Source organism: Oncorhynchus nerka, linkage group LG11 (genome assembly GCF_034236695.1).
Source record: "Oncorhynchus nerka isolate Pitt River linkage group LG11, Oner_Uvic_2.0, whole genome shotgun sequence".
Classification (NCBI taxonomy): domain Eukaryota; kingdom Metazoa; phylum Chordata; class Actinopteri; order Salmoniformes; family Salmonidae; genus Oncorhynchus; species Oncorhynchus nerka.
Genome location: NC_088406.1, coordinates 7138044 through 7154797, shown reverse-complemented (window position 1 = coordinate 7154797; position 16754 = coordinate 7138044). Strand labels below are relative to the sequence as shown.

The following is a 16754-nucleotide window of genomic DNA, read 5'->3' as shown; positions in this document are numbered from 1 at the left end:
GTCCTGACTCTACATCCAGAACACACACTGGAGGAGTCCTGACTCTACATCCCAGAACACACACTGGAGGAGTCCTGACTCTACATCCCAAAACACACACTGGAGGAGTCCTGACTCTACATCCCAAAACACACACTGGAGGAGTCCTGACTCTACATCCCAGAACACACACTGCAGGAGTCCTGACTCTACATCCCAAACACACACTGGAGGAGTCCTGACTCTACATCCAGAACACACACTGGAGGAGTCCTGACTCTACATCCAGAACACACACTGGAGGAGTCCTGACTCTACATCCAGAACACACACTGGAGGAGTCCTGACTCTACATCCCAAAACACACACTGGAGGAGTCCTGACTCTACATCCAGAACACACACTGGAGGAGTCCTGACTCTACATCCCAGAACACACACTGGAGGAGTCCTGACTCTACATCCAGAACACACACTGGAGGAGTCCTGACTCTACATCCAGAACACACACTGGAGGAGTCCTGACTCTACATCCAGAACACACACTGGAGGAGTCCTGACTCTACATCCCAGAACACACACTGGAGGAGTCCTGACTCTACATCCAGAACACACACTGGAGGAGTCCTGACTCTACATCCCAGAACACACACTGGAGGAGTCCTGACTCTACATCCCAGAACACACACTGGAGGAGTCCTGACTCTACATCCAGAACACACACTGGAGGAGTCCTGACTCTACATCCAGAACATACTGGAGGAGTCAGTGTGACTCTACATCCAGAACACACACTGGAGGAGTCCTGACTCTACATCCAGAACACACACTGGAGGAGTCCTGACTCTACATCCCAAAACACACACAAACACAATACATTAAATGAGTCGTGGATGACCCCCCCCCCCCCCCCTCCCTGGTCATGATTAATTAAAGCACTTATTATTATTGTCTCACATCTTTGATCATCTTTGTAATTAAGGAATAATGTTGTCAGCCGCTGCTTTGTTTTGGCTCTTATTTAATTCAATTAAACTGGATTTTTCTAGGATCCTGTCCGTGTTGTTCCTGGAACAGTGGCAGTGCTTTGGGAGTTTTATTAGTCGTATTCAATGTGGGTTATAAATCTTCTAACAACGTGTTGGCAAGGTTCCTTCTCCGCAATGCAATAACAATTTAGAACTAGTAAAACCAGTTGAATTTAAAACGAATATAAAGTCAAAATGCTCAGTATAATATAATAAACATTTTATCATTTGTGTAGTACAGGAAGGCAGTAGTCTCAGTATGTGTTGCTCATGGAGTAGTCTCAGTATGCGTTGGAGTAACATCAGTATGTGTTGGAGTAGTAGCAGTATGCGTTGGAGTAGTAGCAGTATGTGTTGGAGTAGTCTCAGTATGTGTTGGAGTAGTCTCAGTGTGCGTTGGAGTAGTCTCAGTATGCGTTGGAGTAGCATCAGTATGCGTTGGAGTAGTCTCAGTATGCGTTGGAGTAGTCTCAGTATTCATTGGAGTAGTATCAGTATTCATTGGAGTAGTATCAGTATGCGTTGGAGTAGTATCAGTATGCGTTGGAGTAGTATCAGTATGTGTTGGAGTAGTCTCAGTATGTGTTGGAGTAGTCTCAGTGTGCGTTGGAGTAGCATCAGTATGCGTTGGAGTAGTATCAGTATGTGTTGGAGTAGTATCAGTTTGTTGGAGTAGTCTCAGTATGCGTTGGAGTAGTCTCAGTATGCGTTGGAGTAGTCTCAGTATGCGTTGGAGTAGCATCAGTATGCGTTGGAGTAGTCTCAGTATGTGTTGCTCATGGAGTAGTATCAGTATGTGTTGGAGTAGCATCAGTATGCGTTGGAGTAGTCTCAGTATGCGTTGGAGTAGTATCAGTATGCGTTGGAGTAGTATCAGTATGCGTTGGAGTAGTATCAGTATGTGTTGAAGTAGTATCTGTATGTGTTCCTCATGGAGTTGTATCAGTATGTGTTGGAGTAGTATCAGTATATATTGTGTTGGAGTAGCATCAGTATGCGTTGGTGTTGGAGTAGCATCAGTGTGCGTTGGAGTAGCATCAGTATGCGTTGGAGTAGCATCAGTATGCGTTGGAGTAGTATCTGTATGCGTTGGAGTAGTATCAGTATGTCTTGAAGTAGTATCTGTATGTGTTCCTCATGGAGTAGTATCAGTATGTGTTGGAGTAGTATCAGTATGTGTTGGAGTAGTATCAGTATATATTGGAGTATTATGCGTATGTGTTGGAGTAGTGTCAGTATGGGTTGGAGTAGTAGCAGTATATATTGGAGTAGTAGCAGTATATATTGGAGTAGTAGCAGTATATATTGGAGTAGTAGCAGTATATATTGGAGTAGTAGCAGTATGGGTTGGAGTAGTAGCAGTATATATTTAGTAGTAGCAGTATGTTTGGAGTAGTATCAGTATGTGTTGGAGTAGTATCAGTATGTGTTGGAGTAGTATCAGTATGTGTTGGAGTAGTATCAGTATGTGTTGGAGTAGTATCAGTATGTGTTGGAGTAGTAGCAGTATATATTGGTCTGTATCCGTATTCAGTATGGGTTGGAGTAGTAGCAGTATATATTGGAGTAGTTATCCGTATGCATTGGAGTAGTCTCAGTGTGTGTTGATCATGGAGTAGGTGCCCTCTGTGTTGGAGTAGTTATGTGTTCTGTGTTGGAGTAGTATCAGTATTCATTGGTCTGTAGTATCAGTATGTGTTAGTAGTATCAGTATGTGTTGGAGTAGTATCAGTATGTGTTGGAGTAGTATCAGTATGTGTTGGAGTAGTATCAGTATGTGTTGGAGTAGTATCAGTATGTGTTGGAGTAGTCTCAGTATGTCTTGGAGTAGTCTCAGTATGTCTTGGAGTAGTCTCAGTATGTCTTGGAGTAGTCTCAGTATGTCTTGGAGTAGTCTCAGTATGTCTTTGAGTAGTCTCAGTATGTCTTTGAGTAGTCTCAGTATGTCTTGGAGTAGTCTCAGTATGTCTTGGAGTAGTCTCAGTAGTGACGTAATCTGTGTCATAGTGCAGCTTGTGCGGATTCAAAAACTGGACAATGTGCTCATCAATGTTTCCCAATGTGGACACACACGCTAGAGTCCTGCATCGGGTCAGATACCTGCGGTCCCCCGCGGTTGACCAACAAAAGAATCAGCTGGCGGGCGGAATGAAAACAATCTTTCAACCCGCGGGTCGGCTCAGAATGATGTTATTGCTGGTCGTAAACATTTTACCCCAGGAATTGTGTTGAATTGTGTTTCAAATTCCATACTGGCTAAGTGAGTGGTGATGCAGACATAGCCTAGGCTACCAGCCACGTTATGGTTATGTATTCAGGGAGAGAGTGGAGCAGGGAACTGTCCATTTGTGTGGTGCTGAAACGTCCCTTATTTGTCCGTGCACGTGCATGTTCCCTTCTGTCACGTGTACAATTGTTTATTTTTATTTGTTTATTTGACCTTTATTTAACTTGGCAAGTCAGTTAAGAACAAATTCTTATTTTCAATGACGGCCTAGGAACAGCGGGTTAACTGCCTGTTCAGGGGCAGAACGACAGATTTGTACCTTGTCAGCTCGGGGATTCGAACTTGCAACCTTCCGGCTACTAGTCCAACGCTCTAACCACTAGGCTACCCTGCCGTCGCCAAGTTTATTTTCCCTGACTCCTAGCTCATGTGAAAAATGGATAAAAGTAACAGGAGAAATCATGACAAAGGTTAAGATGAAAACAGGTGCTGAGAAAGGGAAACACTTCAGGTTTGGAAGGATTTTGGATTCATTGTAGACAAGGAGGACAACAACCTCCTTGTCCACAATACACATCCTTCAAAAGTGCAATCAGGTATTTGTTTACGATAATTAACTTAATTATCACATAAATTATTCAGGCTTTTCGAATGGTAAAAATGTTGAGTATCCCAATGGCCTATAGATGTAGCCTTTTTTGTTTTGCAACCTATAGCCCATAGCCCATTCGATTCTGGGCATTTCAATTAAACCATTTGATTATCTGAACCACACTGAATGTATAGGTTTTGTTATAGGCTCTCAGTAGGTCAGAATAAGGCTATTTAAAATACTATTTTTCGAAGTGATTTGAGTTGTAAATGTGCCACATTGCGTTGTGAAAATAACCAGATTGGTGTATCGTTCTTAATTCATGAAAATGGTTTCATTTTAACGTTGAATAGACACGAAGACAAGTTAGTTAATGTAGAGAATAGGGAATAGCACTCGACAACCATAGACTTAGTCATTCCTCTAAGGCTAGTTAACATTGGCTCATTTCCTTCATACTGGACACGGAGACATAACAATGGTATCCACGAGTTGATCTGACTCTGGGGAAGTAAATAAAAGGGTCTCATTTCCTAAAATGTTGAAGTGTCCCTTTAAAGACTAACTGCTCTGAAGTCATAAACAAACAATTGATGTTATTTGGTAGGTCGCGATTCGGCTCATGGAACAATTCTATGCGGGTGGGTTGGGTTGAGGAGAAAAATCTGTCCTGATATCGGGTATCGGCACGGAATTGACATGGCCGACGCGGGGCGGATACGGCTCCAAAACCAGACCCGTTCAGGACACACACACACACACACACACACACACACACACACACACCTACCTACCTACCTGTTTCTCGTTGTGTCTCCTATAGGACGTATCAGGGATGCCAGCTGTGTGCCGGTCCGTGGCAGAGGGAGGGTTGGGCTTCGACTACCGTCTTGCCATGGCCATTCCAGATAAATGGATCCAGGTGAGAATCTCTCTACTCCCCATCACATGATAATGTATGTAACACACCCTCTTATTTTTGACTGACCTGGGTTTGAAACCTAGTCTCCTGCCAACCACAAAACTGTCTTAAAAACCGGGTTTAAACAATAGTCCAGCTCGGACATCTCCAGAGTTTTTCGCCTGCTGTTGATAGCGGTGTGATTCTCGGGAAAGAAATGCATCCGACCAAGCAGTCAGATCGCCCCAAACTCTAATTCGACCGATAAGTGGCGGTACTTTAGTCCCGCAGTAATCAGTCATGTAAACCACCTTGACCACGCTGTGTTATAGACTAGGCATTATACCTTGTGAACTCGTATCTAATCACGCGAGCGTTGTTTCACCCTCTGTTACATTTTACTACCTTTCCTGGTTTGTAATGAACTAATTATGGGTTCAAGCAGTGAAACCATACTGTTTCTTCTGGTTCATCATTATTGTTATTATACCGGTTGTTCCCGCTGAGGAACATTAACGTGCAAATTCCCGTGAGATGGTAAAACAGAGGAGGTCTCTTCTCACAAGGAACACGTTTGCCTCAAGGACCCTTAATTAAGGTCCGCCATTTTGGATTTTCCACCATTTTGGGATTTTTGTGAAAAACACTTCAATTACATCTCCGGAACCACGTTGTAGTGGTACTATAATGATGTGGGAAAAGCTTTAAGAGTTTATAGGCAGATACACTATATTTACAAAAGTATGTGGACACCTCTTCAAATGAGTGGATTCTGCTATTTCAGTCACACCTGTTGTTGACGGGTGTATAAAAATCGAGCAACACAGCCATGCAGACTCCATAGACGAACATTGGCAGTAGAATGGCCTTGAAGAGCTCAGTGACTTTCAACGTGGCACCGTCATAGGATGCCACCTTTCCAACAAGTCGGTTTGTCAAATTTCTGCCCCGCTAGAGCTTCCCCGGTCAACTGTAAGTGCTTTTACTGTGAAGTGGAAACGTCTAGGAGCAACAACGGCTCAGCCTCTTAGTGGTAGGCCACACAAGCTCCCAGAACACACCGCCGAGTGCCGAAGATCGTTAAAAATCATCTGTCCTCAGTTGCAACCCTCACTACCGAGTCCCAAACTGCCTCAACGTCACCACAAGAATTGCTCTTCGTGAGTTTCACAAAATGGGTTTCCATGGCAGCCAAGCCTAAGATCACCATGTGCAATGCCAAGCAACGGCTGGAGTGGTGTAAAATAAGTTCTGATGAGCTTCATGGTGATGGACGGTGATGAGCTTCACGGTGATGGATGGTGATGATCTTCACGGTGATAACGGTGATGAGCTTCACAGTGCTGGATGGTGATGAGCTTCACGGTGATGAGCTTCACGGTGATGGATGGTGATGAGCTTCACGGTGATGGACGGTGATGAGCTTCACGGTGATGGACGGTGATGAGCTTCACGGTGATGGACGGTGATGAGCTTCACGGTGATGGACGGTGATGAGCTTCACGGTGATGGACGGTGATGAGCTTCACGGTGATGGACGGTGATGAGCTTCACGGTGATGGATGGTGAAGAGCTTCACGGTGATGGACGGTGATGAGCTTCACGGTGATGGATGGTGATGGACGGTGATGAGCTTCACGGTGATGGATGGTGATGGACGGTGATGAGCTACACGGTGATGGACGGTGATGAGCTTCACGGTGATGGATGGTGATGGACAGTGATGAGCTTCACGGTGATGAGCTTCACGATGATGGACGGTGATGGACGGTGATGAGCTTCACAGTGATGGATGGTGATGGACGGTGATGAGCTTCACGGTGATGGATGGTGATGGACGGTGATGAGCTACACGGTGATGGACGGTGATGAGCTTCACGGTGATGGATGGTGATGGACAGTGATGAGCTTCACGGTGATGGATGGTGATGGACAGTGATGAGCTTCACGGTGATGGATGGTGTTGGACGGTGATGGACAGTGATGAGCTTCACGGTGATGGACGGTGATGAGCTTCGCGGTGATGGACGGTGATGACCTTCATGATGATGAGCTTGGTATTATGGTATTATTTGAATTCTGTTGAAATGATGATCGATGCTTTAGCTGCCAATTCTAAAAAAACGTATTCAATTAATCTTATCTATATCCTATCATATAACCCACCCTGCCCACTTTATCAGTGAACTATTGTCTAGACATCATGAGCCAAAAGCAGATTGGGCAAGTTTGTGATTTAGCGAGAGAGAGAGATTTTTAGACGACGTACAGTTGCGTCGCCCTGTTGTCAAGATGCTTAAGCACTCGTTAATTTTCCTCCAATGCCGATTCTAAGCCCAGTGTAGGTTACTGGTGTATGCATGTTTATGACAGAATGAGCCCACTTACCAAATGTTACCCTACTGGCAGGTTGACGTTTATTGTCATTGATTTTGCCCTGTAGAGAGAACCGAGCGATATCTGGTTCGTAGGCCAGCTGCAAAATCAAAAATGGTCTGTTGGAAAAAATGTATGAAAACAAATGATGAGATTTTGGATCTTAATGATTAAGGGTTCAGCGTTAGGCTTAGCAGTGTGATTTAATGACTTCTAAAATGTTTATAGAAGGAAACCAGTCAATTGAAATAAATAAAATCATTATCTAGATTTCACATGACTGTGCAGGCGATCCCGCAGGTGTTGAAGCGTCCAGAGCTGGCGTGGTTACACGTGGTCTGCGGTTGTGTGGCTGGTTGGAAGTACTGCCAAATTCTCTCAAATGAATTGGGGGGAGCTAATGGTAGAGAAATTAACATTTAATGTTCTGTCAACAGCTCTGTTGGACATTCCTGCAGTCAGCATGCAAATTGCACACTCCCTCAACTTGAGACATCTGTGGCATTTAGAGTGGCCTTTTATTGTCCCCAGCACAAGGTTCACCTGTGTAACGATCATGCTGTTTAATCAGCTTCTTGATATGCCACACCTGTCAATCTTTTTGTGCATATGAAACATTTCTGGGATCTTTTATTCCAGCTCATGAAAAATGGGACCAACACTTTTAAATGTTGCGTTTTATATTTTTGTTCAGAAAATGTTTTCAGAGCGAGAGCTGAGCATTTGTAAAATAAAATAAAAAGTTTGTCCATGAGGTGTCCAAGGATGAAGGATCAAAGGATTAAAGGAAGTAGAAGGTGAGGAAATTATTTTTAATTTTTTATTAATTCATACTAATTTCCAAAATGAACTGAGACATTTGTGAGTCACTAAACCATTGTAATTCCGGAGTATGTACAGCTTTCATGCTGTGAAAGTTAATGAATGAATCAAGTAGGATATAGAAAGTGTATGGGGCTTTGCTCTCAGTGTGTGATAAGTGAAGGTGGTTATTATTGAGATGAGAGCAGAGATACTTTACTGTGTGTGCTGCGAGCTATGAATGTTACATTAATGAAGGTCTTTGTACGTCTCAGTCAGGGTGCTTTATTTTCTACTATTGTTAATTGCACTCCAGTAGGGGAGGGAGGGAGAGAGGGAGGGAGGGATTGCGATTTTTTTGTAAGTCTTTGTGTTCCAAATGACACACCCTTCCCTATATAAAGTGCACTACTTTTTGACCAGAGCCCATAGAGCCCTGGTAAACAGTAGTGTACTGTGTAGGAAAAAGTTTGCAATTAGGAATGCACAACAAGCATTTCGCCACACTCAAAATAAATCTGCTTACCGTGTGTATGTGACAATTACGATTTGATTAGATTTTTTTAAATGTGTAATTATGAAAACTGTCAAAGCAGTGTGACTGTAAATGAAAGGTACAGGTTCCCTCAGGTGAAAGGTACAGGTTCCCTCAGGTGAAAGGCACAGGTTCCCTCGGGTGAAAGGCACAGGTTCCCTCGGGTGAAAGGCACAGGTTCCCTCGGGTGAAAGGCACAGGTTCCCTCGGGTGAAAGGCACAGGTTCCCTCGGGTGAAAGGCACAGGTTCCCTCAGGTGAAAGGCACAGGTTCCCTCAGGTGAAAGGCACAGGTTCCCTCAGGTGAAAGGCACAGGTTCCCTCAGGTGAAGGCACAGGTTCCCTCAGGTGAAGTATGGCACAGGTTCCCTCAGGTGAAAGGCACAGGTTCCCTCAGGTGAAAGGCACAGGTTCCCTCAGGTGAAAGGCACAGGTTCCCTCAGGTGAAAGGCACAGGTTCCCTCAGGTGAAAGGCACAGGTTCCCTCAGATGAAAGGCACAGGTTCCCTCAGGTGAAAGGTACAGGTTCCCTCAGATCAGTGGGGGTGAACATGAGTCTTACAGGACCTTACCTAAAGGTTGTCTCGTGCTACGGAGTCATTATTCAGGATCTACACTACCGTTTGTCATGCTTTCTTAATAAAGTGGAGGCCAATTCAACTGAGACACATTATGTTTCTGCCTATATAACTTTAAAAACACCTTGTCGTCTTCCTGACAGACTATATAGTGCACTACTAGGGCTCCAGTATAGCACAATACTGGGAAAAACACTAAAGGACCAGGATTAAATTCATTCTGCATGATTTCTGGTTCTAGAAGCATGAATTCTGGTTCTAGATGGTTCTAGAAGTTCAGAAAACAAGTGGAGTAGTTAACATACACATTTGATATCTCATTCTCTCTCTTTCTCTTCCCCCACGTTTGAAAAACTAAAACTATAATGAAACTATTATCTTTGAATCCCAAAATAAAATAATAAACATTATGAATTATGTTGATTTTCAGTTTTTTGTTTTCTAAACTTTGGGCAAAAATGAGATGAGGTTTTCAACCTTATCTTTCTAATGGGGTTTTCAAGCTGTTCTTTGTTATGGAGACATCACTATCTACCTAGTCTAGACAGACATCACCATCACGATCTACCTAGTCTAGACAGACATCACGATCTACCTAGTCTAGACAGACATCACCATCACGATCTAACTAGTCTAGACAGACATCAACATCACGATCTACCTAGTCTAGACAGACATCACGATCTACCTAGTCTAGACAGACATCACGATCTACCTAGTCTAGACAGACATCACCATCACGATCTAACTAGTCTAGACAGACATCAACATCACGATCTACCTAGTCTAGACAGACATCACGATCTACCTAGTCTAGACAGACATCACGATCTACCTAGTCTAGACAGACATCACGATCTAACTAGTCTAGACAGACATCACCATCACGATCTAACTAGTCTAGACAGACATCACTATCTACCTAGTCTAGACAGACATCACTATCTAACTAGTCTAGACAGACATCACTATCTAACTAGTCTAGACAGACATCAACATCACGATCTACCTAGTCTTGACAGACATCACTATCTACCTAGTCTAGACAGACATCACCATCACAATCGACCTGTCTAGACAGACATCACCATCACTTAACTAGTCTAGACAGACATCACTATCTACCTAGTCTAGACAGACATCACGATCTACCTAGTCTAGACAGACATCACGATCTACCTAGTCTAGACAGACATCACTATCGAAATGTATTCTAGACAGACATCACTATCTAACTAGTTAGACAGACATCAACATCACGATCTACCTAGTCTAGACAGACATCACCATCACAATCTACCTAGATCTAGACAGACATCACGATCTACCTAGTCTAGACAGACATCACAATCTAACTAGTCTAGACAGACAGACATCACTTTAGATAGACATCAATATCTAACTGATTTGACAGACATCAATGTCTACCTAGTCTGACAGAAATACAGATCTACCTAGTCTAGACAGACATCATTATCTACCTAGTTTAAAGACATCACGATCTAACTAGTCTAGACAGACATCACCATCACGATCTAACTAGTCTAGACAGACATCACCATCACGATCTAACTAGTCTAGACAGACATCACTATCTACCTAGTCTAGACAGACATCACTATCTAACTAGTCTAGACAGACATCAACATCACTATCTAACTAGTCTAGACAGACATCAAATGGTATCACGATCTACCTAGTCTAGACAGACATCAATCTCATTTCTAAAACATCACTATCGACCTATTCTAGACAGACATCACTATCTAACTAGTCTAGACAGACATCAACATCACGATCTACCTAGTCTAGACAGACATCACCATCACAATCTACCTAGTCTAGACAGACATCACGATCTACCTAGTCTAGACAGACATCACAATCTAACTAGTCTAGACAGACAGACATCACTCTCGTCTAGATAGACATCAATATCTAACTAGTCTAGACAGACATCACGATCTACCTAGTCTAGACAGACAACACAATCTACCTAGTCTAGACAGACATCATTATCTACCTAGTTTAGACAGACATCACGATCTAACTAGTCTAGACAGACATCACCATCACGATCTAACTAGTCAGACAGACATCACCATCACGATCTAACTGGTCTAGACAGACATCACGATCTAACTAGTCTAGATAAGACATCACACCTACCTAGTCTAGACAGACATCACAATCTAACTAGTCTAGACAGACATCACCATCACGATCTAACTAGTCTAGACAGACATCACTATCTACCTAGTCTAGACAGACATCACTATCTAACTAGTCTAGACAGACATCAACATCACTATCTAACTAGTCTAGACAGACATCAACATCACGATCTACCTAGTCTAGACAGACATCACTATCTACCTAGTCTAGACAGACAGACATCACTCTCGTCTAGATAGACATCAATATCTAACTAGTCTAGACAGACATCACGATCTACCTAGTCTAGACAGACATCACGATCTAACTAGTCTAGACAGACAGACATCACTCTCGTCTAGATAGACATCAATATCTAACTAGTCTAGACAGACATCACGATCTACCTAGTCTAGACAGACAACACAATCTACCTAGTCTAGACAGACATCATTATCTACCTAGTTTAGACAGACATCACGATCACGATCTAACTAGTCTAGACAGACATCACCATCACGATCTAACTAGTCTAGACAGACATCACGATCTAACTAGTCTAGACAGACATCACCATCACGATCTACCTAGTCTAGACAGACATCACGATCTACCTAGTCTAGACAGACATCACAATCTACCTAGTCTAGACAGACATCACGATCTAACTAGTCTAGACAGACATCACGATCTACCTAGTCTAGACAGACAACACGATCTAACTAGTCTAGACAGACCACTATCTACCTAGTCTAGACAGACATCACGATCTACCTAGTCTAGACAGACATCACGATCTACCTAGTCTAGACAGACATCACTATCTACCTAGTCTAGACAGACATCACGATCTAACTAGTCTAGACAGACATCACCATCACGATCTACCTAGTCTAGACAGACATCACAATCTACCTAGTCTAGACAGACATCACCATCACGATCTACCTAGTCTAGACAGACATCACAATCTACCTAGTCTAGACAGACATCACGATCTAACTAGTCTAGACAGACATCACCATCACGATCTACCTAGTCTAGACAGACAACACGATCTACCTAGTCTAGACAGACATCACAATCTACCTAGTCTAGACAGACATCACGATCTAACTAGTCTAGACAGACATCACCATCACGATCTACCTAGTCTATACAGACATCACGATCTACCTAGTCTAGACAGACAACACTATCTACCTAGTCTAGACAGACATCACGATCTAACTAGTCTAGACAAACATCACAATCTACCTAGTCTAGACAGACATCACGATCTACCTAGTCTAGACAGACATCACGATCTACCTAGTCTAGACAGACATCACGATCTAACTAGTCTAGACAGACATCACCATCACGATCTACCTAGTCTAGACAGACAACACAATCTACCTAGTCTAGACAGACATCACGATCTACCTAGTCTAGACAGACATCACCATCACGATTTACCTAGTCTAGACAGACATCACTATCACGATCTACCTAGTCTAGATAGACATCACGATCTACCTAGTCTAGACAGACATCACGATCTACCTAGTCTAGACAGACATCACGATCTACCTAGTCTAGACAGACATCACGATCTAACTAGTCTAGACAGACATCACCATCACGATCTACCTAGTCTAGACAAACATCACGATCTACCTAGTCTAGACAGACAACACTATCTACCTAGTCTAGACAGACAACACTATCTACCTAGTCTAGACAGACATCACGATCTACCTAGTCTAGACAGACATCACGATCTAACTAGTCTAGACAGACATCACCATCACGATCTACCTAGTCTAGACAGACAACACAATCTACCTAGTCTAGACAGACATCACCATCACGATCTACCTAGTGTAGACAGACATCACCATCACGATCTACCTAGTCTAGACAGACATCACGATCTAACTAGTCTAGACAGACATCACCATCACGATCTACCTAGTCTAGACAGACAACACGATCTACCTAGTCTAGACAGACATCACCATCACGATCTACCTAGTCTAGACAGACATCACCATCACGATCTACCTAGTCTAGACAGACATCACGATCTACCTAGTCTAGACAGACAACACTATCTACCTAGTCTAGACAGACATCACGATCATGATCTACCTAGTCTAGACAGACAACACTATCTACCTAGTCTAGACAGACATCACGATCTAACTAGTCTAGACAGACATCACCATCACGATCTACCTAGTCTAGACAGACAACACAATCTACCTAGTCTAGACAGACATCCCATCCCACTTTAGTCTAGGCAGACATCACCATCACGATCTACCTGAGCCAGACAGACAACACAATCTACCTAGTTTAGACAGACAACACGATCTAACTAGTCTAGACAGACAACACGATCTACCTGTCTGACAGACATCATTATCTACCTAGTCTAGACAGACATCAATGATCTACCTAGTCTAGACAGACATCACTATCTACCTAGTCTAGACAGACATCACGATCTAACTAGTCTAGACAGACATCACCATCATGATCTACCTAGTCTAGACAGACAACACAATCTACCTGCTCCTCTAGACAGACATCACGATCTAAAAGTCTAGACAGACATCACCATCACGATCTACCTAGTCTAGACAGACATCACCATCACGATCTACCTAGTCTAGACAGACATCACGATCTACCTAGTCTAGACAGACAACACGATCTAACTAGTCTAGACAGACAACACGATCTACCTAGTCTAAACAGACATCATAGAAGGATCTACCTAGTCTTGAAATAAATCACTATCTACCTATCTAGACAGACATCACATGACTGTCTAGACAGACATCACCATCACGATCTACCTAGTCCAGAGCAGACATCACCATGGATCTACCTAGTCTAGACAGACATCACCATCTAACTAGTCTAGACAGACATCAACATCACAAATCTACCTAGTCTAGACAGACATTACACATTTACCTAGTCTAGACAGACATCACAATCTACCTAGTCTAGACAGACATCACCATCATGATCTAACTAGTCTAGACAGACATCACCATCACGATCTACCTAGTCTAGATAGACAACACAATCTACCTAGTCTAGACAGACATCACTATCTAACTAGTCTAGACAGACATCAACATCACGATCTACCTAGTCTAGACAGACATCACGATCTACCTAGTCTAGACAGACATCACCATCACGATCTTTTAGTCTAGACAGACATCAACATCAAAATGGGACCTACCTTTTAAGACAGACATCACGATCTACCTATTCTAGACAGACATCACGATCTACCTAGTCGAGACAGACATTTGTACCATCAAATCTAACTAGTCCAGACAGACATCAACATGAAGGATCTACCTAGTCTAACAGACATCACGATCTACCTAGTCTAGAAGATTATTTTTAATCTTTTAGTCTAGACAGACATCACGATCTAACTAGTCTAGACAGACATCACCATCACCATCTGTAATTAGTCTAGACAGACTTTCACTATCTACCTAGTCTAGACAGACATCACTATCTAACTAGTCTAGACAGACATCACTATGCTAACTAGTCTGTGACAGACATCAACATCATCTACCTGAGATAGACAGACATCACTATCTACCTAGTCTAGACAGACATCACCATCACATCACCATCATCGACCTAGTCTAGACAGACATCACCATCACAATCTAACTAGTCTAGACAGACATCACTTTATCTACCTAGTCTAGACAGACATCACATCTACCTAGTCTAGACAGACATCACGATCTACCTAGTCTAGACAGACATCACTATGACCTATTCCAGACAGACACACTTCTAACTAGTCTAGACAGACATCAACATCACTCTACCTAGTCTAGACAGACATCACCATCACAATCTACCTAGTCTAACAGACATCACGATCTACCTAGTCTAGACAGACATCACAATCTAACTAGTCTACAGACAGACATCACTCGCCGTCTAGATAGACATCAATATCTAACTAGTCTAGACAGACATCATTTGATCTTTTTAGTCTAATTATGACAAACTGTCTACCTAGTCTAGACAGACATCATTATCTACCTAGTTTGTGACAGACATCACAGATTAACTAGGTGACAGACATCACCATCACGATCTAACTAGTCTAGACAGACATCAACATCAGGATCTACCTAGTCTAGACAGACATCACGATCTACCTAGTCTAGACAGACATCACGATCTACCTAGTCTAGACAGACATTCTAACTAGTCTAGACAGACATCACCATCACGATCCCTAGGTCTAGACAGACATCACTATCTACCTAGTCTAGACAGACATCACTATCCCTCTAGACAGACATCACTATCTAACTAGTCTAGACAGACATCAACATCACGATCTACCTAGTCTTAGACAGACATCACCTACCTAGGTCTGTCACCATCACAATCGACCTAGTCTAGACAGACATCACATCACATCTAACTAGTCTAGACAGACATCACTTTCTTAATAAAGACAGACATCATTCACCTGAGACAGACATGTTTCTGCCTAGTCTAGACAGACATCACCTTGTCGTATTCTAGACAGACATCACTATCTAACTAGTCTAGACAGACATCAACATGGGAAAATCTACCTAAAGACAGACATCACCATCACAATCTACCTAGTTCTAGACAGACATTCTGATCTACCTAGTCTAGACAGACAACAATCTAACTAGTCTAGACAGACAGACATCATTCTCTCTCTAGATCATCAATTCCTAGTTTGAAGACAAACTATCTACCTAGTCTATCAGACAACAAAATCTAAGTAATAAACAGACATCATTATCTACCTTCAGTTTTTGGGCAGACATCAAAATCTAACTAGAGACAGACATCACCATCACGATCTAACTAGTCTTCAGACATCACTTTGTCTAACTAGTCTAGACATCACTATCTACCTAGTCTAGACACACAGACATCACTATCTAACTAGTCTAGACAGACATCAACATCATCTACCTAGTCTAGACAGACATCAACATCACGATCTACCTAGTCTAGACAGACATCACTATCTACCTAGTCTAGACAGACACTCGACCTATCTAGACAGACATCTAACTAGTCTAGACAGACATCAACATCACGATCTACCTAGTCTAGACAGACATCACCATCACAATCTACCTAGTCTAGACAGACATCACGATCTACCTAGTCTAGACAGACATCACGATCTACCTAGTCTAGACAGACATCACGATCTACCTAGTCTAGACAGACATCACCATCTAACTAGTCTAGACAGACATCACCATCACGATCTAACTAGTCTAGACAGACATCACTATCTACCTAGTCTAGACAGACATCACGATCTAACTAGTCTAGACAGACATCACCATCACAATCTAACTAGTCTAGACAGACATCACCATCACGATCTACCTAGTCTAGACAGACATCACGATCTACCTAGTCTAGACAGACATCACGATCTACCTAGTCTAGACAGACATCACGATCTACCTAGTCTAGACAGACATCACGATCTACCTAGTCTAGACAGACATCACGATCTACCTAGTCTAGACAGACAT

General features: G+C 42.7%; 1 protein-coding gene across 1 annotated transcript in view; it reads left to right on the top strand.

The window, feature by feature from the left end:
• LOC115120576 (1,4-alpha-glucan-branching enzyme-like) overlaps positions 1–16754 on the top strand; it is a 234388-nt gene that overhangs the window by 180008 nt on the left and 37626 nt on the right. Inside the window, exon 10 of the mRNA XM_065024960.1 lies at positions 4649–4747. Within this exon, the coding sequence (XP_064881032.1) occupies positions 4649–4747 (99 nt within the window). The remainder of the gene's footprint in view (positions 1–4648; positions 4748–16754) is intronic.